This window comes from Terrapene carolina, unplaced genomic scaffold (genome assembly GCF_002925995.2).
Source record: "Terrapene carolina triunguis isolate 2854851 unplaced genomic scaffold, T_m_triunguis-2.0 Scaffold113, whole genome shotgun sequence".
NCBI classification, from domain to species: domain Eukaryota; kingdom Metazoa; phylum Chordata; order Testudines; family Emydidae; genus Terrapene; species Terrapene triunguis.
In genome coordinates this window covers 13955436-13968030 of record NW_020664464.1, presented here as the reverse complement: position 1 = coordinate 13968030, position 12595 = coordinate 13955436, and the positions used below count along the sequence as shown (strand labels likewise).

Genomic DNA, 12595 nt, shown 5'->3' with positions numbered 1-12595 from the left:
TCTTGTTTTTTGCTGTGCTAGTTCCAGACCTCCAGAGCCTCAGAAACCCCCTGCCAGGCCTTACCTAGAAAATCGAGGAAGTTATGGCAGTGACGCAGAGGAGGAAGACTACCGTCGGCAGCTATCAGACAACTCCAAGCGCGGATATTACGGACAGCCATCCAGATATAGGGACACAGAATTATAGACTCACTAGCATATGCATCCATAATGCTCTTTTGAGACTCTTTTCCTTCAACAGCCAAAATGGAGTTCTGGTTAGTTTATAAAGTTATATTTTTGTTGGAGGTCATAGGGTGGTCTACGTGAACTTGGACATATCCACACACTGGAACTGGAGGACTTACTTTTTGAGACTATTTGTTTTGAGTATCTAAGAAAAGAAATCACTTTTGCCTGAATGTTGTTGCCTGTTTTATAAGGACCAATACCCATTTGAAAGCTTGTATTAATTCTTGGTATTTTCATAGTTTAACGTTCGTTAAAAAACTTTAAACTTTTTTCTCTTACTTAAAACTGCTTTTTTAGACTGTTCCGCTGTTATGAAAATGTGATCAAAGACATAACACTTTTTAATGCAAGAGAACTAAATTCAAAAAAGAACTATAAGTGCCTTTAACAAGAAGTGTCTTAAATTGTTCATATTGATATCTGATACTTGTTCAAAGCCATAATTTACTAAAGGGTGTTTTACTCTGTTGCCTAACTTTTGTATCCGTTTCATGGCTATAATTTCCCCGACATGTTATTTTTCTAAGCTAATAGATCGGTATACTGCTTTTCATAAATATTGACTGTACAGGGGAAAGGTGTGTACCAGACTAGCTGGTATGAGGCCAGGAAGGGTTGAAATTGAGAAAATGATGTAGAAATTCAATTAATTATGTCTTTAAATTGATATGGACCACAAAATAATAAATGGATATATTCTAGACAGACATCTCACACCTATCTTTTTTATTTCAAGAAGTAAATATTTTGGTAACGCCTTGTACATTTTTATTAACTATTGCATTTAAGGTGCTTGTTTGTTTTGGCCCTAGTCTTGCACTATTGAAATCAGGGAAGGTTTGCTGTTGATGTCATCGGAAGCAGATATAGCCCCTATTGGTTTTGCTTAGTGTTCTGAAGCACCTAATCTTCAACATGCTGAATCTGGAAAAAAGATAGTGCTACAGTGAGACTTTAAACATGTAGCACTTGAATCTTAGGGCATTTTATTTCTCTCTCCGCTCCACTGAGAAAAAAAATGCTTAGAGGGATAATAGAGAAGTTTCTTGTTTTATAAAATTTTCACTTACCCATAGAAAATGGTCTAATTTAAAACCCACCAAAATATAAGTTCCATAGTGTTTTGTTAGGCATGACATTTCACACAGTAGAATTTCACTGCTTTACTAAGGGAATAGATCAAAACAATCTTAGGTGGGTTGCGGGGGGAGGGTTTACTGTGTAGCTCAAAACTTGAAGGAAAAAAAAATTCGCCAAGGGTGAGTTAGTAAACTCTTCTGCATAATTAATTCTTCCATTTAAAGATTTGAACTGGTCTAGGCTTTTATAACATTCATTGTATCTGAGCTCCTTGCATAACTATCCGTTCATTTGTTATAGTCCCTTATGTGTTCTAATGTAGTTTAGTCCTCTTTTTATAGGCAGAGGAATCCATAAATATTAGTGTAGTCATTCTGAGTCTGAAGTCAAAAGGTCTTGGCCCTTTGTTTTATACAGTCTGGGAGACCCCAAAAATATGTGGCACCACGTACCTCCCCACACATTACCAGTCCAGCCCAGTTAGTACATTATTCTTTGTATTATTTATATATAATTTACCAAAAAAAAAAAAAAAAAAAAAATTAAAAGAATGTTAAGGCTGCAAAGTCAAGCACTCAAAAGTTAGGATGTGTCATTTGCGGTTGCCTGTGCAACCTTAATTCACCTCCCCCTTGTATGTATGCACTATGAGACCATCTTTAATTTACATAGTTACATACTATTTTTCCCACAGGACTCCTGCCTTAGTCAGTGCACATGGTGTATAGTGCTCACTGAATGAGTAGTCATTCAATATTTATTTTTATCCTAATCATTCAGTGTGTAGCTCCAGGCCTTGTATGACCCTACCATTTATTTACTTTAATATTGGATTCAATTTCGTTTTGATTGCCTCAGATTCAATGTGCTGTGAATCTTGTATGGATGAGCAGTAACTGAGTTGTAGAAGTTGACTAAGGAGCACAGAAGGCCTTCATAGCTGAGTAAGGGTCCATTAAGTCTTTTGGTGCCCAGAAAGATGAGGTAATTTGGTGTTTTGGTACCCAGGAGACATTGGAGGGTTAGGTACCAAGCAGGAAATACATTTCCGCTTTCCCTCCCTCCTTTCTTTTCAGCTTGGAAAAGAGATGACTGGGGGTGGGGGGGAATTGATAGAGGTCTATACATTCATGACTGGTATGGAAAAAGTAAATAAGGAAGTGTTATTTACTCCTCATAACACGAGAATTAGGGGTCACCCAATGAAATTAATAGGCAGCAGATTTAAAACAAACAAAAGGAAGTACTACTTCACACAACGCGCAGTCAACCTGTGGAACTATTTGCCAGGGAATGTTGCGAAGGCCAAAACTATAACAGAATTCAAAAAAGAACTAGATAAGTTCATGGAGGATGGGTCCATCAGTGGCTATTAGCCAGGATGGCCAGGGATGTTGTCCCTAGCCTCTGTTTGCCAGAAACTGGGAGTAGATGACAGGGATGGATCACTCAGTTGCCTGTTCTGTTGATTTCCTCTGAAGCACCTGGCACTGGCCACTGTCAGAAGACAGGATACTGGGCTAGATGCACCATGGGTCTGACTCAATGTGGCTGTTCTTATGGAAGGGACAGAGATGGCAGAAAACTTGAGGTATGGATGATAATGGGATTTGAATTAGTTATTCTCCACCCCAGCAATTGGTTGCCCCACTGCACACCCCACCTCAAGATCTGCCATTACATCCAGAAACAGTGGGTAATCAGATGAGCTTAATGTTTTGGCTAAAATGATCAGCAGTAAAACATTTACTATTGCCTTTAAATTGTCATCAGACTTTAGTATTAACAATCCATTGAGACGAATAGAGCAGTTCAGACCTCTCGGAGCATTGTTTCAGACAGTCTGCAGATTCAGTTTCTACTTTGATCTATCAGTTTCTGCTTGGTTCATGTTCTGAACATTTTTTTTCTGTAACAATGAGGGATAGAGACTTAATTTTTTTAATAAGAGTTTCAGTTCAGGAGCAGAGTTATTCAGCAGGTTAAGCAGCATTGAATTTGGTCCACTAGTTTTAACGGAGGTGGAGTGAGTGTAACTGAGGTCAGAATTTGACTCTCTTTTCAGTTAAAAGCTATTTAGTTCCAGGTGTAGGGTTCAGTGAGAGAATATTAATGTAAGAGCTCAACTGTTTGTTGGCACAATGGGGCTCAACTACTGTATAGATGGAGAGCTTTTGTAAGAATTATGATAGATATTATTGTGAGCCTCAGTATATTGGATTATCTCTTGTTAAATACATAATTGCTATTTAATTTGCTTTTCTTTTACTCTAGCCAACATTTAAACTGGAAAATCCTAGCTGTTGCAAACTATGCGCCACTTATCTCTCTTATTGTTTTCAGGGTCCTGCTTATCTCAGCAGCTGCTTTAGATTCTAAGAAGGTTAGCGAAATTAAAGGGGAGAGAAGTGTCAAATGATGACCTTGAAAAATCCTGCAATGCCTTCAAAAAACGGGTTAGAAATTTTTTCTAACCCACATTCCATTTGACACTTTTTTTCCCACCTCCCTCTCCAGTTAGGCTATTGGATTGCTAGATTAGTAAAAATTATTAAATATTTACTGATTCCACCTGATCTGTACAAAGGCTTTTAACGGATTTTCATTTATTTTTTAAATTGTTTACCTGAAACTTCTAATAATCAACACATTTTGGCCTGAATAGGTGAAGACTATGTGCTAACTTTGTGGGAATAATTAAGAGACTGCATTAAGAGGAGTCTGAAGCAGAAATAGGAAGAATACATGGAAACAGGTATTCCTTTCTTCAAATAAGAATTGCTATTGTTATGGCTCAGATAGTTGCCCTGAATGTATAACTAGACTTTTTTGTACGTCCTGCAACAACAGAATGATTGAGGGCATCATCTTAACTATGCCTTCATATTTTTGTGAGGTGGGGGGGGAAAAGTGTCAATTTTCCTTTAGCATAATCAAGAAGAGAGTTCTCATATTGTCTGCAGGACACTACTCCAGCCAGATGATCCTTATCACAAACTGAGATATCCTTGGCAGTATGCAGGTAGGTTAAGTAGTAGTAGGTAGTCTCTTGGTCTATCCAAGGCCGTGATCAAGTGTCTTGATGTTTTTGGTCTTTTGGCCTCGAGATGAAAACCTTGTCTTTGTTTCTGGGACCTTGAAGTGAAAAAATTCTCTTACTATTAACATGGAATGTATAATTGCACTATAGTTCAGTTTGAAGATGGTGCTTTAATTCTAAACCGCAAATTTTAATTTATTTCTGAGTTACTCAGAAATTACCCTTTAGAGGTAGTTTCACATGCCTGATAAACATCCATTATTTAAAAAGGGGAGGAGGGGAACATTTAACAATTTAACACAGTTTTTATAAGGAGGCAACTGTGCTCAGAGAGCACTCCATCGGATTATGGCTGCTTCGAATAGGCAGCCAACCAAGTCTGCATTCTGCCTCAGCCCCCAGCTTCATGAGCAGAAGCCATGGGGTCCCCTTAAGCAAGGATGTCCCAGGTTTCCTTGTAAAACCTACCTAGGTGAAACACTGACTGGTTCAACTGCCAATTTTTAGCTAGGCGCTCAAACTTTGCAATAGTCCTTTTGATTCCCTGGTTGTCTCTGCTGCATCCACATTTTTTGGCCAGCTGCTATGTTTGGCCAACAGGCAGCTAATCCTTGTACTCAGCTTGCACCCCCCACCATGAGATCTCTCACAGAGGGGGTCAGGGAGGAGTCCAGGGCAGGGAACACTGATAACTAAGCCAGGAGGGGAAGGAGAGAGGGGAGTAGGGTGAGAGAGTCACTTTATCACTTATACCACAACTTCTGAGCAGGGAGCACAGCCCAGTCTGTGTGAGAGGTTATTGGGAAAGCAGGAGGAGAACTGGAAGCATAGATGTATGGGGGAGGGGATAGAGGGAGAAATGAAGGGCTGAAGGAGAGGAAAGGGAGACTTAGGGGGAATTTGGGAAACTAAGGGCTAGTCTACATTACGGGGGGGGGGGGGGACGATCTAAGTTTTGCAACTTCAACTACGTGAATAACGTAGCTGAAGTCGACGTACTTAGATCTACTTACCGCGGTGTGTCAACAGGAGACGTTCTCCCATCGATTCCCCTTGCGCTTCTCATTGAGGTGGAGTACCAGAGTCGACGCTAGAGCGATCTGCAGTCGATTGATCAACCCCTGCTGGATTGATCGCTGCCCATCAATCCGGCCGGTAGCGTACACAAGCCCTAACGCACCGGGGAAGGAAAGAATTGATGAGAAAGGAAACACTGACTCGGAGAGGAGGGAGGGGAAAGGGGAGAAATGACAGAATGGCAGGAAGAGTTATAAATTTATCTGGGGGTAATTGATGGATTTGGTTAATGGGATGCCCAGTTTGGCCCTTTAAATTTTGCATTAAAATCATACATAAATGTATGCATTTTCCCAGGCTTTTAGTTGCACCATTGTAGGCAGATCTAGTGGCTTCGCAGACTTCCATAAAATGATTAATGGCTCAGGGTTTAAGGCTAAGCCATTTCAAGGGATGTCCTTGCTGATCATTTCCTCCAAGAGATAATCAATATCATCCTGTTTAGGTAGAGAAGCGCACTTGGCTCAGGGCTTCGTTCACGAGCAGTGGTAGCAGAAAGAATTAAAGAAGAGTATAAAATGGCTGGAAACTGGAGCCTTCCAACTTCCTCATCAGGCCTTACATATGGACCTACGACACCACTGCATGTTGTGACAGATAATACACTTGTATGTTTTGTGCACAAGATTACCTGTTTGCACATAAATATTTTGCAAGTCAAACTTGGACACCAGTGTTCCAAATTTAGCCCACATATTACAGATATAATTGGATGTTGTTTGCTCCATTTGCTAAAAACAGCAGGGTTAAGGGACAAGTTAAACACTGCTTTCTCAGGTGAAATTCCCATTGTAGTCAATTACGAGTCTTATGAACTGAATAGGGCTGTAATCATAAAGTTGAATCCTGCAGACCAACTACAGGCTGAAGAAGGCCCTGAATGTAACAGAAGTGGTGCAGTCTATTACTAGATGCAGGGCCTTGCACATCAAGGGTCTTTTGGGAAGGGGAGGAAGGGGTGGGAAGAATGTATTCAAAATCTGCTAATTCACTAGGGAGAGGATTGTCTCTGAGACCATTTGGATTACTGTATATTTTGCTCAATATAACAAATGGACTTTGAGGCCTCTGCTGTCTCAAAAGTATTAAAACATCTTGAAAAAATAGACACCTCTGCTTTTCAGAATAGTAGAAAGTAAATTTAAAAAGTGGGGTTTTGTTTTAATAATTAACCACACTTTCTGCAGACAGAACAAAGGTGTCCCACTTCTCCCTTCTTTCCCCGCCGCCCCCCCCCCCTTTTTTTTTTGGACGGCATATATAAATCCAAGTATGGAAAGTGAATTAATTAGCCTGAAAAACATTAGTTGTGCCAATGAAGATAAAAGTAAGCATCTGAGACTGAGTGAAATGGTTTATCAGATTAATAGTGGAAAAACTAAAACTAGATGCATCAGAACAGCTGCATAATACTAGTGAGCCTTATTTAATTATATTTATTTGTTTGGCAGAATGGAATCACATAATTATTAAATAAATAAAACTCAGTCACAGACACACTAACTGGAAGTGGTATTCTGTAATAATCAGACTGGATATGATATTCAAGGCCCAATCTGCAAACCCTTACTACTGGGCCTAGCACTTACTGCTGTGAGTAACCCATTGAAATTAGTGGGATGATCCACTTTAGTAAGCACTGTGCCTGGTTGTCTTTGTAGTGTCAGATGCTAAGATGATAAATGGTATAGATAAATCTTGATACATTTATAATAAATATCAAGGATCTGATCCAGAGCATTCCCAAATCTCACTGAAGTCAAGCACTACTCAAAAATAACTGTTTATAGGATTTTGAAATCAATGGGAGTTGTGTGGCCTTGAAGGGTTACCCTTGATAAGAGCCTGTTTTTCTCCTAGCTATACTAGACAGTTGTGACACTAGGCAATCCTGTATTCACACCCTGCACACTGTTGTAATACTCTTTGTGCAAAATATGCCTTGTTAGGTATCATTGGAAAACTAATAACTCACTAATAATTTTCTTTCATGATGTATGTATGTGGTGGGTATTAAGAGTTATGAATATATGCTGGAATTATGACTAAAGTGTGTGTAAAGCGAGTATGTCTAGGTAATTGTTCAACAAGTCTGTCCTACACAAAGGAATGTGTGTTTACCTCAATTTACAAATTAGCAATAAACAGGACCATCAGGACAGCAAGGAGAGATGGCAGGAAACTGAAAAGTTTGCATTTCAGCAAACACAAGGAGAAAGAGCATGGAGCTTCCTTCACCACCAGACTCCATGCCACCTTCCTGACAGCTTGAATAAACTTTACTTTGAGGGGTACCCTCAGAAGAATCCATTTCAAAGATTTGCTGGTCTACTGCTCTGAACCTCAAGTGATAAGCAATGAATCAACTGATTGTATACAATATTACTGTATTATAAGAGTGCATAGAATCAGGTCTTTTCTGAAAGCTAATGACCCACTGGTGATTAGTATAATTGTGAAATGTATGTATAAACATTATATGAGGTAATATGGATACTTAATTATATTGTGTTTTAAAGTCTGTGGCCACATAGGGAGGAACAGCTTTCCTCCCAGAGAGGAGGGAAGCTAGCTATTGATAGGTCTGCTGTGGAAATTAAGCATGCTGCAATTAAAACAATGGAAGCCCTATTTAAATACAAGGGGATGGGAAGACCAGCATGAGGTCATCCTGCCTCTTGAAACAAAGTCAATGAACTTTGCAAAATACAAGCAAAGACAGAAGCCATCTTTGGCACCCATCACAAGACAAATACAAGGGAACAGCTCTTGTAAGCTGAGAAAGATGGGTCCTTCAACAAAGGACAGGTCAAAGTCTCTGAAAACTGAAGGTAAGTGAGAAACCATTTTAAACAATGCCTGTACCTTGCTAAATTAAGTTTTATATGCATGTTTTCACTTTTATTTGCTTGTAACCATTTCTAACTTTATTCCCCTTCTTGAGATCACTTAACCTATGTCCTATTGGTAATAAATGTGTTTTATTTTTACTATAAGCCAACTCAGTGCTGTACTTAAATGAAAGGGTATATTTACCCCAGTTAAGTCAATAAGCTGTGATGTGCTTTTGTGTCTTTAGAGGAACAAACAAACCGTATCACTTCTCCGAACTACCCAGGACGGGGCAGGACATTACAGAGCACACAGTTTTGGGGAAATTCAAGACTGGGAGTATGTTGGGGGTCACCTTGCTGGTTATAACCAAGGCTAGTAGAAGCCTCAGTGGGGGTGTAAACAGGCAGCTGGGGTCAGAACTGCTGAACCAGGGCTGTCTAGCACACAGATACTGTGTGACTTGTATGCTTGTTGACTGGCTGTGAGCTACAGCAGCAAAGCATTGCTAAGCACCCAGGCTTGCAGGGCAAGTGGTAACACAATGCCTCACTGGTCTGGATTGCATCCAACACTCTCACAGCAGTGATGCAGCATTTTTCATCTTCAAAGGACTTTACAATCACTTAAAATGATCATCCTTAAGAATCATACCTAGTATGAAAATTAATTCTTTTCTCTCCAGGGCATGCCCCTGAGCTCACAAGATCTCCCTGCTTTTTTTCTTTTACTCCCCTTTAAAGCTATTGCATTGCAATAATTATGGAAGTCTGGCTGTCACTCCCTCTAGAGCAGTGGTTCTCAATCTATTTACCATTATGGGCCGCATATGCAGCTCTCTCTGGGTTATGTGGGCCACATCCACACAATATATATACTCAGCGGTACCAGATGACAAAACAAGGAGTAATGGTCTCAAGTTGCAGTGGGGGAGGTTTAAATTGGATAGTAGGAAAAACTTTTTCACTGGGAGGGTGGTAAAGCACTGGAATGGGTTACCTAGGGAGGTGGTGGAATCTCCTTTCTTAAAGGTTTTTAAGGTCAGGCTTGACAAAGCCCTGGCTGGGATGATTTCGTTGGGGATTGATCCTGCTTTGAGCAGAGGGTTGGACGAGAAGACCTCCTGAGGTCCCTTCCAACCCTGATATTCTATAATTCTACCTGTATGGTCCTTAGGATGTCACATGGGCCACAGCTGTGTGCTGATTGGACCACAAGTGGCCCATGGGTTGAAAGTACTGCTCTAGAGCCTATACATGGTGCTCTGCAAATTGCCCAGGGAATCACTGTGGATGCTTATAAAAGTTCTTGAAGGTAAAGTTGAATTCAGTGTAGTAGAACTATCTGTTTCAGTCTTATGCCCCAATCATGCAAGTAGACTTCTGTGCCCGTGCGGAGTCATGACCGATCTACAGACGCAAACACCCATTAAACCAAAGTTCTGATTCTAAGAATGAAGGCCAAGATTAAGAACATAAGAACAGCCATCCTGGGTCACATCTGCACAGAGTATTCAAGATGTGGGCATACCATGGATTTATATAGAGGCAATATGATATTTTCTATCTTATTATCTATCTTAATAAATCCCAACCTTCTGTTTGCTTTTTTGACTGCCACTGCACAGTGAGTGGATGTTTCAAGAGAACTATTCACAATGACTTCAAGATCTCTTTCTTGAGTGGTAACAGCTAATTTAGACCCCATCCTTTTATATCTATAGTTGGGATTATGTTTTCCAATGTGTGTTACTTTGCATTTATCAAAATTGAATTTCATCTGCCATTTTGCTGCCCAATCATCCAGTTTTGTGAGATCCTTTTGTAGCTCTTTGCAGTCTGCCTGGGGCTTCACTATCTTGAGTAGTTTTGTATAGGCTGCAAATTTTGCCACCTCACTGTTTACCCCTTTTTGCAGATCATTTATAAATATGTTGAATAGGACTGGTCCCAGTACAGACTCCTGGGGGGACACCACTATTTACCTCTCTCCATTCTGAAAACAGACCATTTATTCCTACCCTTTGTTTCCTGAGAGGACCTTCCCTCTTATTCCATGACTGCTTACTTTGCTTCAGAGCCTTTTGTGAGGGATCTTGTCAAAGGCTTTCTGAAAATCTACGTACAATCTAAGATTTTTAAAAGTGAAATTGTATTTTGGGTACCTCGCTTTTGCGGTTCCCAACTTGACACCTTAAAGAGCCCTGAATTTCAGTAAGTGCTGAGCATCCACCCTCTGAAAATTAGGCCCCTTTAAGGTGTCTCACATTGGGCACCCAAAAATGAAGGCACTCACATATGTTGTATCTTATTTAGTTTTGAGATGCAACATTTGAGATATGCTATCCCCAGGGCCTCCTGAGATCAGTCGTCACTACTATGGTATCTGACCTAAGTTTCCTTTGTGGACTCAATTTCTGGACTAAAAGAGAACAGAGATGCTCCAAAGGTACATGTAGGCACAAGGTTTTGCCCATCCAGAAAAACTTGCAAGATTGGGGTCTAAGATGATACTCCAGTGAACTATTATCCCACTTCTTAGCTAGAGAAACTGAGGCACAAAAGTCAGATGATTTGTCCAAACTCACACAGCAGATGTCTTGATTTTCAAATCCTTTTTTACAAGTCCCTAGACGCTGCTTATTTCCTATATATTATGTCAGTTGTCATTTTGTTTTCAATTTTTTAAAAAAAGAGGGAAAAAGTCATCTGCTTTTAGAAAAGCCTCAAATCCGGGCAGGGTCTCTCTGAAACTGTTCCATGCTTATATTTGATTTACGTCAGGAATAGTAACGAAGTAATGTTAGATCCTGTTAATGAAGTTTTATATCTTAATTTTTTTATACAGACCCAAAGTTGTTCTTGCTTTAGAAATGTTTGTGTATGTTCTAATGTGGTATTATGAAGGGATATATTTAATGGTTTACTTATTATGAGCATGATGCTTTATGTAAAATGTTATGCTTTCTTTAATTGCATAGTAAGGGTGCCAGAATCTGGTCATGGTGAAATAAATCTGCTCGAGAGAGAGATTATATCAGCATGCAAGTCTTAATGTAGGTGTACCTTTTGTCTCAAGAAAAAGTATCATGGCAGATTGACCTAACTCAGTTCTTTTTAAAGGAAGAAGATATATTGGTTTAAGTTGAACAAACTCTCTGTTTGTTCTAGGACTTACATTTGGCCATAATATTAGGTCTTCTCAACAAATCCTCCCCCAGTTTCTCTGGAAAAGATGTTTTCCCCAACTTCGATGTGAGTTTAAAAGTCTAGGAAAAAGTTGAGATTAAACAATGATTACTTCTATAAAAACTCTGAGTTAAATATTTTTAAGCAGAGTATTAAAAATGAGGAAATATTTGTAAAATGTATTAGTGTTTACTGTCAACTAATGCCTTTATTTAGAGGTGAAAACTTCTTGTTCTTATCCTTAATAATTAGCACAAACTTGTGTATTTTTTTCTTTATGCTTTCTAAATTGCTTATTTTCTTAACTGCAAATATTTCACTTCTCACTGTAAACATTCTTCAATTAGTTGGTGTTATTTCAACAACTACACTGGCTAGAAATCTAGAACCAAAGATGTTATAAGTATTAATACTTTCTTCATTTGATACTTGAGAAACTGTTTGTATATACACCTTTAAGTAAGAAATTGGGGGGAGGGGGCATACTTATACATCTTACTCCACAAGACTTAGAAAGATGCAAGATGTATCCTGAAGAATAGTTTAAAAGAAAAGCCTACCCTTTTTGAGAGACTACATCAGTAAAATAAGCTTCTAAAGTACTATACTGTATCTATAAAAAGCAACAGAGGGTCCTGTGGCACCTTTAAGACTAACAGAAGTATTGGGAGCATAAGCTTTCGTGGGTAAGAACCTCACTTCTTCAGATGCAAGTAATGCCTCTGGAAATTTCCATTACTTGCATCTGAAGAAGTGAGGTTCTTACCCACAAAAGCTTATGCTCCCAATACTTCTGTTAGTCTTAAAGGTGCCACAGGACCCGCTGTTGCTTTTTACAGCTTCAGACTAACACAGCTACCCCTCTGATACTATACTGTATCTAAAGATCCAAAGGATAGTATGCTTATACCATCTATCTATCTAGGGCACTTGCATAGCCCCACTACTGTTGTATCTGAGTACCTCCCAATCTTTAATATACTTATCCTCTCAACATTCTCTGTGGTAGGGAAATACTGTTATTCCCATTTTACAGATGGGGAACTGATGCACTGAAAGACTCAGTATGTGTACACTGCAAAGAAAAATCCATGGCACCAGGGCCGGCTCTAACTTTTTTGCTGCCCCAAGCAGCAAAAAAAAGCGC

The 12595-nt window shown here is 39.4% G+C and overlaps 1 protein-coding gene across 7 annotated transcripts in view; it reads left to right on the top strand.

The window, feature by feature from the left end:
- Nucleotides 1–938, top strand: part of TJP2 (tight junction protein 2) — a 91035-nt gene extending 90097 nt beyond the window's left edge. For all 7 annotated transcript variants that reach the window (XM_026652381.1, XM_026652380.1, XM_026652377.2 and 4 more), the window contains one exon: nucleotides 22–938. In XM_026652381.1, coding sequence (XP_026508166.1) covers nucleotides 22–187 — 166 coding nt within the window. In that variant the 3' untranslated portion in view covers nucleotides 188–938. The remainder of the gene's footprint in view (nucleotides 1–21) is intronic.
- Nucleotides 939–12595: the final 11657 nt, after the last annotated feature.